This window comes from Balaenoptera ricei, chromosome 1, assembly GCF_028023285.1.
Source record: "Balaenoptera ricei isolate mBalRic1 chromosome 1, mBalRic1.hap2, whole genome shotgun sequence".
NCBI classification, from domain to species: domain Eukaryota; kingdom Metazoa; phylum Chordata; class Mammalia; order Artiodactyla; family Balaenopteridae; genus Balaenoptera; species Balaenoptera ricei.
In genome coordinates, this window is record NC_082639.1 from 87,332,669 (window position 1) to 87,347,525 (window position 14,857).

At 37.5% G+C, this 14,857-nt stretch overlaps 1 protein-coding gene across 1 annotated transcript in view; it reads right to left on the bottom strand.

The window, feature by feature from the left end:
- PLPPR5 (phospholipid phosphatase related 5) overlaps positions 1-14,857 on the bottom strand; it is a 125,050-nt gene that overhangs the window by 24,637 nt on the left and 85,556 nt on the right. Inside the window, exon 4 of the mRNA XM_059900389.1 lies at positions 3,323-3,499. Coding sequence (XP_059756372.1) covers positions 3,323-3,499 — 177 coding nt within the window. The remainder of the gene's footprint in view (positions 1-3,322; positions 3,500-14,857) is intronic.

The following is a 14,857-nucleotide window of genomic DNA, read 5'->3' on the forward strand; positions in this document are numbered from 1 at the left end:
GAGGTCTTTGGAGGACAGTCTGAAGTGAGCAGGCAGCTAGGAACTCATTGATATAATAATAGAGGAAAGAAGTTTTGATCTCTAAAATCGAGAGGTTATGGTCAGAACAGTACAGAAATACGACATGGGAGAAGACTCTGTAGTGGAAACGAACTGGAACTAGATCAACCACTGGGTGTGGGGGTGAAGGAGGAGAGTGAGTCAAAGGCAAACGCTAGACACCAGGTGTGCGTGATGGGGGATGTGAATGCCTTCAACTGACACGCAGAGGCTTGGAGTAGGTTAGTGTTAATTTTATTTTGGAATCATTTTACTGATCTGCACACACTGCAGGATCACTGGAAACACCCCAGCATATTGTAAGCCAGAGCTGTAGTCACTGCTTGAAATAAATATTCTAGTTAGTTGCCCAAATGAGAAATCCGATAATCATCATAGATTGCTGCCTGCTTCACCCTCATCATCTCCAATGTTCCATCAAGCTCCAAAACATTCCACCTCCCAAATACCTCCTGATAGCCTCCCCTCTCTCTGTGCCCTCAGAGGCCCGATTTGTGCCATCTTATTTCCCTGGTTCTGCATAACTTGTCTCCTCTATCTTCACCTGGAGTTTTATTTTCCAGAAAACATATTTTCCCCAAAGCACAAATCTTATCAGGAAGTAAAAGGACTGACAGGAAACAAACTCTCACTTACAGAAATTATTTCAGTCATCCATGTGGCCATGCACTGAATATACACACCATTTTGTTTAACCTTTATAAATCCTTACAATAATCCTTTAAGGAGGCTGTTTATAGCCTCCTTTAAAGAGGAAGAAACTGAGGGTTGCTTAACGGCACAAACTGAGTAGATAAAGAAGCTGGGATTCAGATTCAACCAGGCTGTTTTTCTCTGTTTCAACTCACTTGGACCCTGACAGAGGCTCCCAAATCACCTACGTTTTTAAACAAAGGTCTAAGTTATTGTCATAACACACAAGGCCATTCAGGGAATTCCCCTGTGTGCTCTTCCATTCCCCTTTCTCGTCACTCGCGCCGGATGAATGGTACCATTTCCGGGTGCCATGTTCTCTCAGATGCACGTGGCGCCTTGGACCTAGACTATAGGAGAGGCTTCATACATACTTATTTTATGAAGCATTTCATACTGCCTCTGTGCACTGTGCTCTTTGCCCCTCATTCCTTATGCCCCAGGCTAGACCTACCTGCTTTACGAACTTCTCAAGTTTATAAATTATCTCCTCTTTCTGATTTGTCCCTAATCCCAACAGGGTAGATCTCTTGAGTATATGTATCTCTACCATTACATTTACCCTCTATAGAACTCTTTGTGTCCATTTTGTCCCACCTGACTGCGATCTACTGGAGTACCTGGATTGTATCTTTTTCGTGTATTTATTCCCAGTACCAAGCAGAGTGCCTGGACTAGAATAGGGTCTCAGTAAATGTTTTTTTTCATGAAGGAAGAGAGGGAGGGAATGTTTGAGGGAATAACCTGACTATTACTGCCTGACCCTGGAAACAGATTCCCACAGAAGACAGGTCATGTTTATCTGAGCCTCCTTGCAGCCCCCGTTCTTGACACCTTGCCTGGCACCTGTAGGCACTCACATTCATAAACAGTTGGGAATGAACGTATAAAAGCTTGTTTAGTCATTACGTGGTTGAAGCATTTTCACATGACCTTTTTATAAGGTCCTTTTCCTAGGTGCGTGGGAATGTCTGAAGGGGCCTGTGGAATGTTCTAAATATGCGCAGTAGGAGGGTCTTGAACTCAAGGGGGATCCGTAGTCCAACTCATCATTCACCACATGGTTCTCAGATAAGGAAGCGACAGGGAAGACATGAGGGCTCTAGATTTCGCAACGCAGGGTGTCACGATGTTCACTGGCAGTAAAGGGAAGATGGTAACAGCCACAGGAGGATAAGACAAAGCCTGATGAGATGCTAGCAAAGATGTTCTGGACCCGTAGAGCTGACACGCAGTTACATCTGACAGCAGTGTTTTAAAACTTTGACTTTTGGTATGCTCTTTGCCCTGCCTATGATTATTTTCTTAGGATTTATGTAAGATGCTTTTTGTTTTGTTTTGTTTTATAAAAAGTTAACCTGTTTCAATTGTGATAAGTGACAGCAAGGGAAAGGTTTTGGCCCAAGCATGGGTGGGCCCCAGTTTTCCTGAGGCTACAGGATATCTCTGGGAAACAAAGGTGGGTGAGCGTAAGTCTCCCAGGACCTTGGACATCAGAGGGAGTGACATCAGCAAGAAAAGCAGCACAGGGTCTAGAGAGGGATCAGGGGATAGTCACCACTTTACCACAGGAAGTTCTAGAAGAAATAACCTCCTAAAGTGCCCGGCACATAGATAATGCCCAAATCTTTGGTAGAAGAAAGGTTCATACAAGTTTTTGCTTACTGCTTATGAACTAGTGAAAATAAGCTGAAGAAGGAAAGTTACTCTGGAGAAACAATTTAAGTGTAATTAAAATTAAAATAAAGTGTTTCTTATAATGTGTCAATGCAAAAATATGTTTTGATTTATATAGTAGTCTACACATTTTTCCATCTGGGTAAAATATCCATACTTATAATGGATTGATTAATTCTACAGCCAGACTGAAGTATATTTTCCAACAACTAAAACCTATAGAAATATTCCAAGGGGATTTTATCATAAGAGTAGAGATGACTTCATCAGAAGTCACTACGTATGCTCTTCACTCCTTGGCAAAATCTGATTTGCGCGACGTTGTCTTGGAAACTATCCCTGGGTTTTTAGTCACTGCAGGGAACCAGTTCATCTCACAAGTGAGGTTCACCTGTTATCAGGTGCTGAGACTTGGTGGCTCACTGAGAGTACTGTGCCGAGGCACCAGGGCACTTTGGGATGGTCTACATACTCCAGGATGCAAAGTGCCATGAGGAAACTTTTAAAATATTCAAACAACCCAGTTTTAAAAACCATCTGGGGAGGCATAAGTGTTTTTAGCCCCGTTCCATTTTACATGAAAATATTTTGTTCACCTTTAAATGTAGAATATATTGGGTTGGCCAAAAAGTTCGTTCAGGTTTCCTGTAAGATGTTATGAAAAACCCGAACGAACATTTTGGCCAACCCAATGCGTTTTCTTCACCCCCTAACCTGACCTTAGGCAGAATAAACGAGGGAGCAGGAAGAAACGAATGACTTAAAACATATATTTCTATTTGCTATACCACCTTTTGACAACTAAACCCAGTGATTCACACCTGTATTTTCTAATAGGTGGTTATACCCGTTAATTAAGAAACAAATTATATTTAAAGAAATTTGTACTTACCAGAAATACTGCTATAGATATTCCAACCAGAAAGCCTGCTATCACATCGGACCAATGATTTCGATATTCTGCTACTCTGTTCAGCCCAGTAAGAAAGGCCAAACACATTAAGCCCAGGCATAGAACGGGCTTAGCAAGTCTTGTTCCTTTGGCTTTGATTGTGTTGGTAATGTACATCTGAAATAGTAAATGAAAAACATGACTTTCCTTGAACGTATTTCCTTGATATACACCTCATATATGTGTCTGTACACATATATATTTATTGACATAGATATGCCTATATAGTTCAAATAATTAACTGAAGTTTATGAATTTTTTGGAAGAAGTTTCTTAAAAGTAGAGTTTAAAAGTAGTGATTAGTTAATTTTACTTACCTTATATTGACTAATGGCCAATTCTTATGTAATAGTAATTACAGTGCAGACATTCCAAGTGACTTTTTTTAACTTTTAATGTACTTATTCTTGTTTCATCTGAATTTACATTTTAGATCAATACAATTAGAAGGGGAAAACTGATGAATGAATGTTTTTAATGTTTACATTTTTGTATACCATATGGAGAGGATGCACACTTTATAAAAATTAGAACTTGTGAGTATAGCTATAAAAAACAAAATGGAGTGGATTTCCACTAAACAGATACTACTTTGAAAAAAGAATTTAGAGTTCAATACAGTGCCAAGGTTTGCTTTTATGCTGTTACCTGAAATTGTGAAATTACTTTGTTTTAACCAAATTTTATCAACCAGCATTAGGACAACAAAAAAAATTTAACTATGATGGGGGAAATGTGTCAGCTAAAGCCAAAACAAAACAATTAGTAAACACCTACACTTTTGGCATCGTCACATATGCTAATGAAGAACCGTTAAGTGTCAGCTGATGGCACAGAATTCAATGTCTTCAAGTTGTGAGCCACCATGCTCAAAAAACCCAGTCTTTCCCCCAATCTGATTCATTCTACAGCTCAATTGCTCATAACTTAAACCATGTGTTCCTGTATAAGTGAATCTGTTGACTGTGAAGGAAATGTGTCAGTTATTATTTCAAGTCACTAGTAAAGTAATTATTAAAGAGATGGCTTTGGGGCTTCCCCGGTGGCACAGTGGTTAAGAATCCACCTGCCAATGCAGGGAACACGGGTTCAAGCCCTGGCCCGGGAAGATCCCACATGCCGCGGAGCAACTAAGCCCGTGCACCACAACTACTGAGCCTGTGCTCTAGAGTCCACGAGCCACAACTGCTTAACCCACGTGCCACAACTACTGAAGCCCATGCGCCTAGAGCTCATGCTCTGCAACAAGAGAAGCCACCGCAATGAGAAGCCCGTGCACCGCAACAAAGAGTAGCCCCCGCTTGCCACAACTAGAGAAAGACCACTTGCAGCAACAGAGACCCAACACAGCCAAAAATAAATAAATAAATGAAATAAAAAATTAAAAAAAAATAAAAAATAAAGGGCAATGTTTGTTAAAAAAAAAAGAGATGGCTTTGACAGTACAATCAGTTTTTATGATATTAATGTCAGAATCTGATACTGATAATATAATCAGAAAAATACTTAGAAATGTGTATAACCACTTGCCTATTGTCCTCAGTTGAATAAAAAATACATTTGCCTAAGAGATTAAACCAAAATCAGCACTTATGCTTTTAGTTCATGGCAGCCATTTTAGAACGCTATGAAATTCAGTAATTATCTTTTCTCTTTTTTTTTTCTGGGAAAGTTTGCAGCCCTGTTAGCTGCCAGTACACACTGTATGAATATTTAAACAGTTCATGTGATACAAGGCTTCTACCTAGCCAAGTTCTAGCTCTTTGCAATCTATCCCTGGTCCCGATACTCTAGGAAAAAAAAAGAGCTGGATTATCTCCATTTTGGGCCTATGACCTTCAGAGCTATGTCTGTGTATTCTAAGCCTGTGCTTGAAAGAGCTAAATAATCTCAGTTAAGAAGAATAAGTATAAACGAGAGGGAAATAGGAGGAGATGAGAAAGAGAAAATGGTACTTTTGCCATTCTGAGAGAATATATTAAAGAGTTTTGCCCACGTGAGTAACAAGGCAAGAATATCACACCACTTCAGGTGTCCAGTGACGCACCTAATAGAGTAATTCCTTATTTAACTCGTGCATATAAACAGGGAGTGAAATTTGAGCTGCTTGTGGGATTTTCTGTAACACAGCTATGCGGCTGATTACTGACTTCTTACCTTCGCATTTCTTCACATCTGTCAGACGCTAAAGACATCCTATCCTTATTAAAACAAAATGAATGTGAAATGATAACTGAATAGTATTAATACTGCTAATAATTATTATAGCTATGATTTAATGAGCGATGGCTGTTCAAGGCAATGTTCTAAGCATTTTACTTTACTTATTAAATCCTCAAAATAACCATATTAGTAAGAAATCATCATTACCTTCATTTTATAGATGAAAAAATTGACTCAAGACAAAGCTTACTATGAAGAATATACAACTTAACTATTGGGGGTGGCACTTTTGAGAAGGAGAGATGTCAGTGGGAAGCAGGGGTAAAGCACTTTGGTGCCTTTAACCTTCGTTTCTTTCTTGATTGATTTCTTGCCTAGAGAAAATGGACATAAGCTAAGTATCAGTGAATGCAAGAGAAATGAAATTAAAAATAGGGGAAAGAAGGCCACCATAGTACATAGCAGTGAGGCTACAACTATACTCTACTACTAGGAAGAAGTAGGAAGTAGTATGTATGTGGTTTGTGTGGGAAATCTCCTACAGAATCTGTATGGCTTTGGAAAACATTTGCCTTCTCCTTCAACCCCAGAGGCCATCACAGATAGAGCTCAGCCCTAACTTATCCAAGTTGTGTAGGCCTATAGTAATCTGTGACCTTGGGCTACAATCCTCTGAAGTGTCTCTTGAATTTGAGTTCATTCCTAAGATGCTCTATGACTTAAGCCTGTTTATAAAGGGTCCCAAGACACAGTCTGGCCACTATGCAAACTCATGAAAAGGCTTCTATATTAGGAATAGCCTGGGATTTGGCTCTTCCTCCACCAGATCCCCACTTAATGTCCAGAACCAGAATAGAAGAAAATTGAATTTTAAGCGTTATGGGAGAAGGACGACATTTCTTCAAATAATTTCAACTTTAAAGTGGATCACTGTAGTGCTTTATAATACACAGATTTTTCTGTAGCATAATCAGTTGACATGGATGTCACAAAAGAAAAATTTGAGTTTGCACTTATATGTACTAGGGAACTTTTTGGTACTTTATGATTGTAAATGCCTTTTAACCAGTCTAATTGTGTTATCCTTACAGAAGGTCTATTATACCTAATTTGCAGAAGAGGAAATTATAGCATGAGAATCTATTAAGCAAGTTGGACACAGGACAGGAATTGATTATTTATGCTCTCTTGGTTTTTAATTCACTTATGAAACCATCTAGGTTAACCAGATGTCAAAATGTAGCTAAAATAAAACACAAACAGAAGGGTGTATAATCTGAGCAGGATGGTATCTGCTCAGTCCTCAAGGGTCAGTGAATGCTCACTACCTTAGAGGCCAAGCCATTTAGCCATTATTAGGCAGTTCTTATTCATCAATCCCATGAATATCTATTAGCCCCAAGATGCAGAAAGTTAAAACCAGTCATTTGCTACCTGCTAACAGCGAGGTGTATATTCTTCTACACATTTTTTTTTCTTGCTTATACAATATATGCAATAATTGACACACATATAAAGGAGTTTTGCTTACTTGTTTGCTTTTACTAAATATAATCTCAATGCCCATGTAGTAAAGTGAATGGACTCACTTGTGAGAATATTAATCTATCTCTTGGGTAAATGAGAAAGCACTGTACAATTTTAAAACAATACTACTATAAAACAAAAATAAAAACACAAGTGTTTGTGTTTGTTAAGCACTTACTATACACCTGAAACTGTTATTCAAAGAGGAGGCACCTAGGTTGGATCCAGAAGGATGAGTATGAGTTCCCGGCAAAGGGGAAATGGGGGGAAAAGGTGTCCTAGACCCAGGGACAGCATTCGTAACCCTGCTATGCGCTCCCCAAGCACCTGTGTCGTCCTCTCCCAGAACACTTACCACAATGTGTGGTTTATACTAATTTGAGTTGTTCCCTTCACTACAGTGAGGACACAGAAGCCAAATCTGGAGTGTAAGCCCTGAGCTTAGTTAGCACTTTGCCTGAAACACAGTAAGCACTCAAAAGACTTACTAGACTTACTGAATAAAAGAACGAATAAATGAAAAATGCAAAGGCACAAGAGAAAGAGTATGGAGGATTTTCTTCATAGCATTTGTCACTATTTAAAATCATGTTCCCCATTTCTGTGTATGTATATCTGTTGCCTCCATGAGAATATTCCATTAGAATAAAGCCTCTGTCCATTCACCATTCTACCTGAAATGCATAGAACTCCTTTTATGTAGTAGGTATTCAAAAATGTTGAATTAATGAATGCATGAATGGCATGCTTGGGGAAAAGTGAATTTTTGAACTCTTTTATTGTCAGAAAATACACAACGCTATCAGAAATTGTCTTGCATATGCATGTGTTTACTTGCTATTGTCTTTCTCCTCCTTGTCTATCTCATATTGCCTGGATCAAAACCTGGTTACAGGGTAGGCACCTGTGATAGAAAGAATATCAGCCCCCTAACAATGCCGAAGCTCTAATCCTAGGAACTTGTGAATATGTCACCAAATCACATGAGTCTTTAAAAGTGGATAACCTTCCCTAGCTGTAGTCAGAAAGAGATCTGAAGATGCTATGCTGCCGTCTTTGACGATGGAGAAAGGGAGCAACTAACCAAGGAATTCAGATAGCCTCTGGGAGCTGGAAAAGGCAGGGGATGAATTCTCCCTAGAGCCTCTTGAAGGGATGCAGCCAGGCGGAAACCTTGATTTTAGCCCAGTGAGACCATGCTGGACTTCAGATCTATGGAACTCTAGGATAATAACTTTGGGTTGTTTTAAGTCCCTAAGTTTGTGGTATTTTGTCATGGTGTCAAAAGAAAACTACGATAATCAATCAATATCTGCTTCATGCGTGAATGAATGAATGGACTGGAATTTGTAAAAATGATCCATAAGGGATAACTGTGGCATAGTGATTAGATTACCTGCTCTGGAACCAATGAGATTTGGGTCTGAGTCCTGGCTCTGTCACTTACTTAAACAAGTTATTCAATCTATCTAAGCCTTGAACTCCTTATGTATAAAATGATTGGGTTGTCTTTTTTTTTGATATTAAGCTGTATGAGCTGTTTCCATATTTTGGAAGTTAATCCTTGTCTGTAGCATCGTTTGTAAATATTTTCTCCCATTCCTTAGGCCGTCTTTTCATTTTGTTTCCTTTGCTGTGCAAAAGCTTTTAAGTTTAATTAGGTCCCATTTGTTTATTTTAGTTTTTATTTCCATCACTCTAGGAGACCGCTCCAAAAAAATATTGCTGTGATTTATGTCAAAGAGTGTTCTGCCTATGTTTTCCTCTAGGAGTTTTATAGTATCCAGTCTTACATTTAGGTCTTTAATCCATTTTGAGTTTATTTTTGTATATGGTGTTAGAGAATGGTAGCCATCCAGTTTTCCCAGTACTACTTATTGAAGAGACTGTCTTTCCTCCATTGTATATTCTTGCCTTCTTTGTCATAGATTAATTGACCATAATGTGTGGGTTTATTCGGATTGCACCCTATAGTCTTACTCATGAATCTACAATTCATAATCAGGTTAGGATGGATTCTTTAAACTGATTTCCAGGTTTTGACTACTTTGCTTCATATATCCTAAGAAGCAATAGGTTTCTTGGGTTTTGTTTTTTTTAATAACCACATAGCATTACTACTGGTCATATTGTTTGTTTCCATCCTCACATGGACTGATGCCCCACCAAGTTCTTCTTATCTTGGATTCCTGGGATTATTTTTAAAAAATCAAATTTCTTAATTGCTTTCAAAATAGCATTCCACCTTGCTAAAACCCTTTAGACCTTTGAGGTTGACATGTATCAAATTAGTCCTCTTTCTCTCAGCTTCTTCTTAGCACCATACAGATCACCAATAACAAGGCAGTGTCAAGGGTAGAATTCCATGGCACTCCACTGGAGACTTATTTGCAAATTGCTACAGAGACATTGAACAAAATTTGGAGTGTTCATTTATTAGGCCAGGTGTGCAGTGTCCTGAAAGTCTTATTATTATATCCATACTTATCCATGATCATAAATTTGCCAAATTGCAATGTAAATGTATTTGATAGGGTATGTAATAGAATTGTGATGAGAGGTAATGCAATGGTAGAAAGACCACGGACTTTGTACCAGATTTGTGTACACATAATTCAGACATTTCAGGGCTGTGTTGGGGAAGCATAATAAATGGTGGTCTATTGAAGCCATAAATTTTATGTACTAAACCTAGATTGTATAGAGCATGCAGCTACTTTTTTTCCCCTAACTGACCTAAACTTCATCATGGGCATCCATCCTGCACTGAAGAGGAACAGAATGAGGGAGGGAGAAAGTCTGCCACCTTCCCCTCCTATATGTTGGTGGTACCATCCTGTTTATATTATATCCTGTGTACTCTTTATTATTACCTTGTAATAAAATACACAGATCTTCAAATTTTGCTTTTGGTATGTAAAGGTAGCTTTGGAATTTAGAAATTCCTGTTCTCTTTTGACAAAGAGAGATTTGACTATTGAAGCCAAACATTGTCTTCCTTTTCTAATTGGTACTGGCCCAGCTCTCTTTTCTTTTTCCAGTTTTATTGAGGTATAATTGACAAATTAAAAAAATCGATATACTTCAGGTATACAACTTGCTGTTTTTATATATGTGTACGTTGTGAAGTGATCACCATAATCAAGCTAATTAATGTAACCTTTACCTCACATAGTTACCATTTTGTGTGTATGTGTACATTTAAGATCTACCTACTCTCTTACCAAATTTCAAGTATACAATACAGTGTAGTTACATTGCTATACATTATATCTGTGTGGTATGTATAGATATAATACTATTCAGGATTAAAAAAGAAGGAAGTCCTGCCATTTGAGACAATACGGATCAACCTGAAGGACATTATGCTAAGTGAAATATGCCAGGCAAGGAAAGACAAATACTGCAAGATCTCACTTATATGTGCAATCTAAAATAGTCAAACCCATACAAGCAGAGAGTAGAGTGGGGGCTACCAGGAGCTAGTGGACAGGGAAATGGGGAGATAGATGTTGGCCCTTCTCTTATGGCATGTCCTTCTCTGACACACTGAATAACAGACGAGAAATCCTAGAGCTATGTTGCCCAATATGGTAGCTACTAGCTGGAGCTACTGAGCACTGGAAACGTGGACAGTGGGACCAAGGGACTGCATTTTTAATATTAGTTAATTTCAGTTTTAAAACTGGTCCTTGCTTTGATTATTAGAAAACTTTTAAATATGTTTGGAACAAACTGGGTATGTGCTTCTACTTTTACACTGTAAATTTTATGAAACCTCAATAGAGATCAAATACTTGAGATGAAAATGTAGTATCAGAACTGAGATGAATTGCAAAAGACAAATAGACACTGGATTTTGAAAACTTTGCAAAAAAGGGAATGCAAAATATCTCATTAATAATTTTTATATTGACACATGTTGAAATGTTAAAATTTAGACATACTTTGTTAAATAAAATATATTTTCAAACTTTAACCTTTGTTTTTGCTTTTTAAAAATGTGACTATTAGAAAATTAATAATCATATATGTGGTTCATTTTATATTTCTACTAGATATTGCAGATATAGACAAGAGCATATGATTTAAGGGAAATGAAAAATATATCAGTTAATATTCAAAAATATTGTTCCCATTTCAGCATTTATTGTTATTTTATTATTTTTATTTATTATATTGGTTGGAGTTGTGTACTGAACCTAACACCATTTTTTAGGGCACTCGTGTTCTGTAAGACAATAGTTAGCTATATCTTTTAACTATATCTAACATTTACATCTATTAATATATTACTATTTCAAGCAGCACATAAAGTAATAAAATGATTTTATGGAATTATCTTTAATTTTCAGAGTTAAACTATCACAGTCTATTTTTTCAGGTTCTGATTATTATAACAGCTTTTTAAAAAACATTTTGCTTCTAAAAGTTAATCAATTGTTTTGTATTTTATTGATACCCTTTATTTTTTTTAACATCTTATTGGAGTATGATTGCTTTACAATGTTGTGTTAGTTTCTGCTGTATAACAAAGTGAATCAGCTATACATATACAAATATCCCCATAACCCCTCCATCTTGTGTCTCCCTCCCACCCTCCCTATCCCACCCCTCTAGGTTGTCACAAAGCACCGAGCTGATCTCCCTGTGCTACGTAGCTGCTTCCCACTAGCTAGCTATTTTACATTTGGTAGTGTATATATGTCAATGCTACTCTCTCACTTCGTCCCAGCTTACCCTTCCCCCTCCCCGTGTCCTAAAGCCCATTCTCTACCTCTGTGTCTTTATTCCTGTCCTGCCCCTAGGTTCATCAGAACAACCTTTTTTTTTAGATTCCATAAATATGTGTTAGCATATGGTATTTGTTTTTCTCTTTCTGACTTATTTCACTCAGTATGACAGTCTCTAGGTCCATCCACCTCACTACAAATAACTCAATTTCATTTCTTTTTATGGCTCAGTAATATTCCATTGTATATATGTGCCACATTTTCTTTATCCATTCATCTGTCGATGGACACCTAGGTTGCTTCCATGTCCTAGCTACTGTAAATAGTGCTGCAATGAACATTGTGGTATATGTATCTTTTTGAATTATGGTTTTCTCAGGGTATATGCCCAGGAGTGGGATTGCTGGGTCCTATAGTAGTTCTATTTTTAGTTTTTTAAGGAACCTTCATACTGTTCTCCATAGTAGTTGTATCAATTTACCTTCCCACCAAACAGTGCAAGGGGGTTCCCTTTTCTCCACATCCTCTCCAGCATTTACTGTTTATAGATTTTTTTGGTGATGGCCATTCTGACTGGGGTGAGGTGATACCTCACTGTAGGTTTGATTTGCATTTCTCTAATGATTAGTGATGTTGACCATCCTTTCATGTGTTTATTGGGAATCTATATACCTTCTTTAGAGAAATGTCTATTTAGCTCTTCTGCCCATTTTTGGATTGGATTGAAAGTTTTTTTGATAGTGAGCTGCATGAACTGCTTGTATATTTTGGAGATTAATCTTTTGTCACTTGCTTCGTTTGCAAGTATTTTCACCAATTCTGAGGGTTATCTTTTCACTTTGTTTATGGTTTCCTTTGCTGTGCAAAAGCTTTTAAGTTTCATTAGGTCCCATTTGTTTATTTTTGTTTTTATTTCCATTTCTCTGGAGGTAGGTCAAAAAGGTTCTTGCTGTGATTTATGTCAAAGAGTATTCTTCCTATGTTTTCCTCTAAGAGTTTTACAGTGTCTGGCCTTACATTTAGGTCTTTAATCCATTTTAAGTTTATTTTGTGTATGGTGTTAGGAACTGTTCTAATTTCATTCTTTTACATGTAGCTGTCCAGTTTTCCCAGCACCACTTATTGAAGAGGTTGTCTTTTCTCCATGGTATATTCTTGCCTCCTTTATCAAAGATAAGGTGACCATATGTGTGTGGGTTTATCTCTGGGCTTTCTATCCTGTTCTACTAATCTATATTTCTGTTTTTGTGCCAGTACCATAGGGTCTTGATTACTGTAGCTTTGTAGTATAGTCTGAAGTCTGGGAGCCTGACTCCTCCAGCTCCGTTTTTTTCTTTCTCAAGATTGCTTTTGCTATTCAGGGTCTTTCGTGTTTCCATACAAATTGTGAAATTTTTTGTTCTAGTCCTGTGAAAAATGCCATTGGTAGTTTGATAGGGACTGCACTGAATCTGTAGATTGCTTTGGGTAGTATAGTCATTTTCACAATGTTGATTCCTCCAGTCCAAGAACATGGTATATCTCTCCATCTGTTTGTATCATCTTTAATTCCTTTCATCGGTGTCTTATAGTTTTCTGCATACAGGGCTTTGTCTCCTTAGGTAGGTTTATTCCTAGGTATTTTATTCTTTTTGTTGCAATGGGAAATGGGAGGGTTTCCTTAATTTCTCTTTCAGATTTTTCATCATTAGTGTATAGGAATGCAAGAGATTTCTGTGCATTAATTTTGTATCCTGCTACTTTACCAAATTCATTGATTAGCTCCAGTAGTTTTCTGGTAGCATCTTTAGGATTCTCTATGTATAGTATCATGTCATCTGCAAATAGTGACAGTTTTACTTCTTCTTTTCCGATTTGGATTCCTTTTGTTCTTTTTCTTCTCTGATTGCTGTGGCTAAAACTTCCAAGACTATGTTGAATAACAGTGGTGAGAGTGGGCAACCTTGTCTTGTTCCTCATCTCAGAAGAAATGGTTTCAGTTTTTCACCACTAAGAACAACATTGGCTGTGGGTTTGTCATATATGGCCTTTATTATGCTGAGGTAAGTTCCCTCTATGCCTACTTTCTGGAGAGTTTTTATCATAAATGGGTGTTGAAATTTGTCAAAAGCTTTTTCTGCATCTATTGAGATGATCAGATGGTTTTTATCCTTCAATTTGTTAATATGGTGTATCACATTGATTGATTTGCATATATTGAAGAATCCTTGCATTCCGGGGATAAGCCCCACTTGATCATGGTGTATGAACCTTTAAATGTGCTGTTGGATTCTGTTTGCTAGTATTTTGTTGAGGATTTTTGCATCTATGTTCATGAGTGATATTGGCCTGCAGTTTTCTCTTTTGGGGACACCTTTGTCTGGTTTTGGTATCAGAGTGATGATGGCCTCGTAGAATGAGTTTGGGAGTGTTCCTCCTTCTGCTATATTTTGGAAGAGTTTGAGAAGGAGAGGTGTTAGCTCTTCTCTAAATGATTGATGGAAATCGCCTGTGAAGCCACCTGGTCCTGGGCTTTTGTTTGTTGGAAGATTTTTAATCACAGTTTCAACTTCAGTGCTTGTGACTGGTCTCTTTATACTTTCTATTTCTTCCTTGTTCAGTCTTGGAAGGTTGTGCTTTTCTAAGAACTTGTCCATTTCTTCCAGGCTGTCCATTTTATTGGCATAGAGTTGCTTGTAGTAATCTCTCATGATCCTTTGTATTTCTGCAGTGTCAGTTGTTACTTCTCCTTTTTCATTTCTAATTCTGTTGATTTGAGTCTTCTCCCTTTTTTTCTTGGTGTGTCTGGCTAATGGTTTATCAATTTTGTTTATCTTCTCAAAGAACCAGCTTTTAGTTTTATTGCTCTTTACTATTGTTTCCTTCATTTCTTTTTCATTTATTTCTGATCTGATCTTTATGGTTTCTTTCCTTCTGCTAACTTTGGGGTTTTTTTGTTCTTCTTTCTCTAATTGCTTTAGGTGCAAGGTTAGGTTGTTTATGCGAGATGTTTCCTGTTTCTTGATGTAGGCTTGTATTGCTATAAATTTCCCTCTTAGAACTGCTTTTGCTG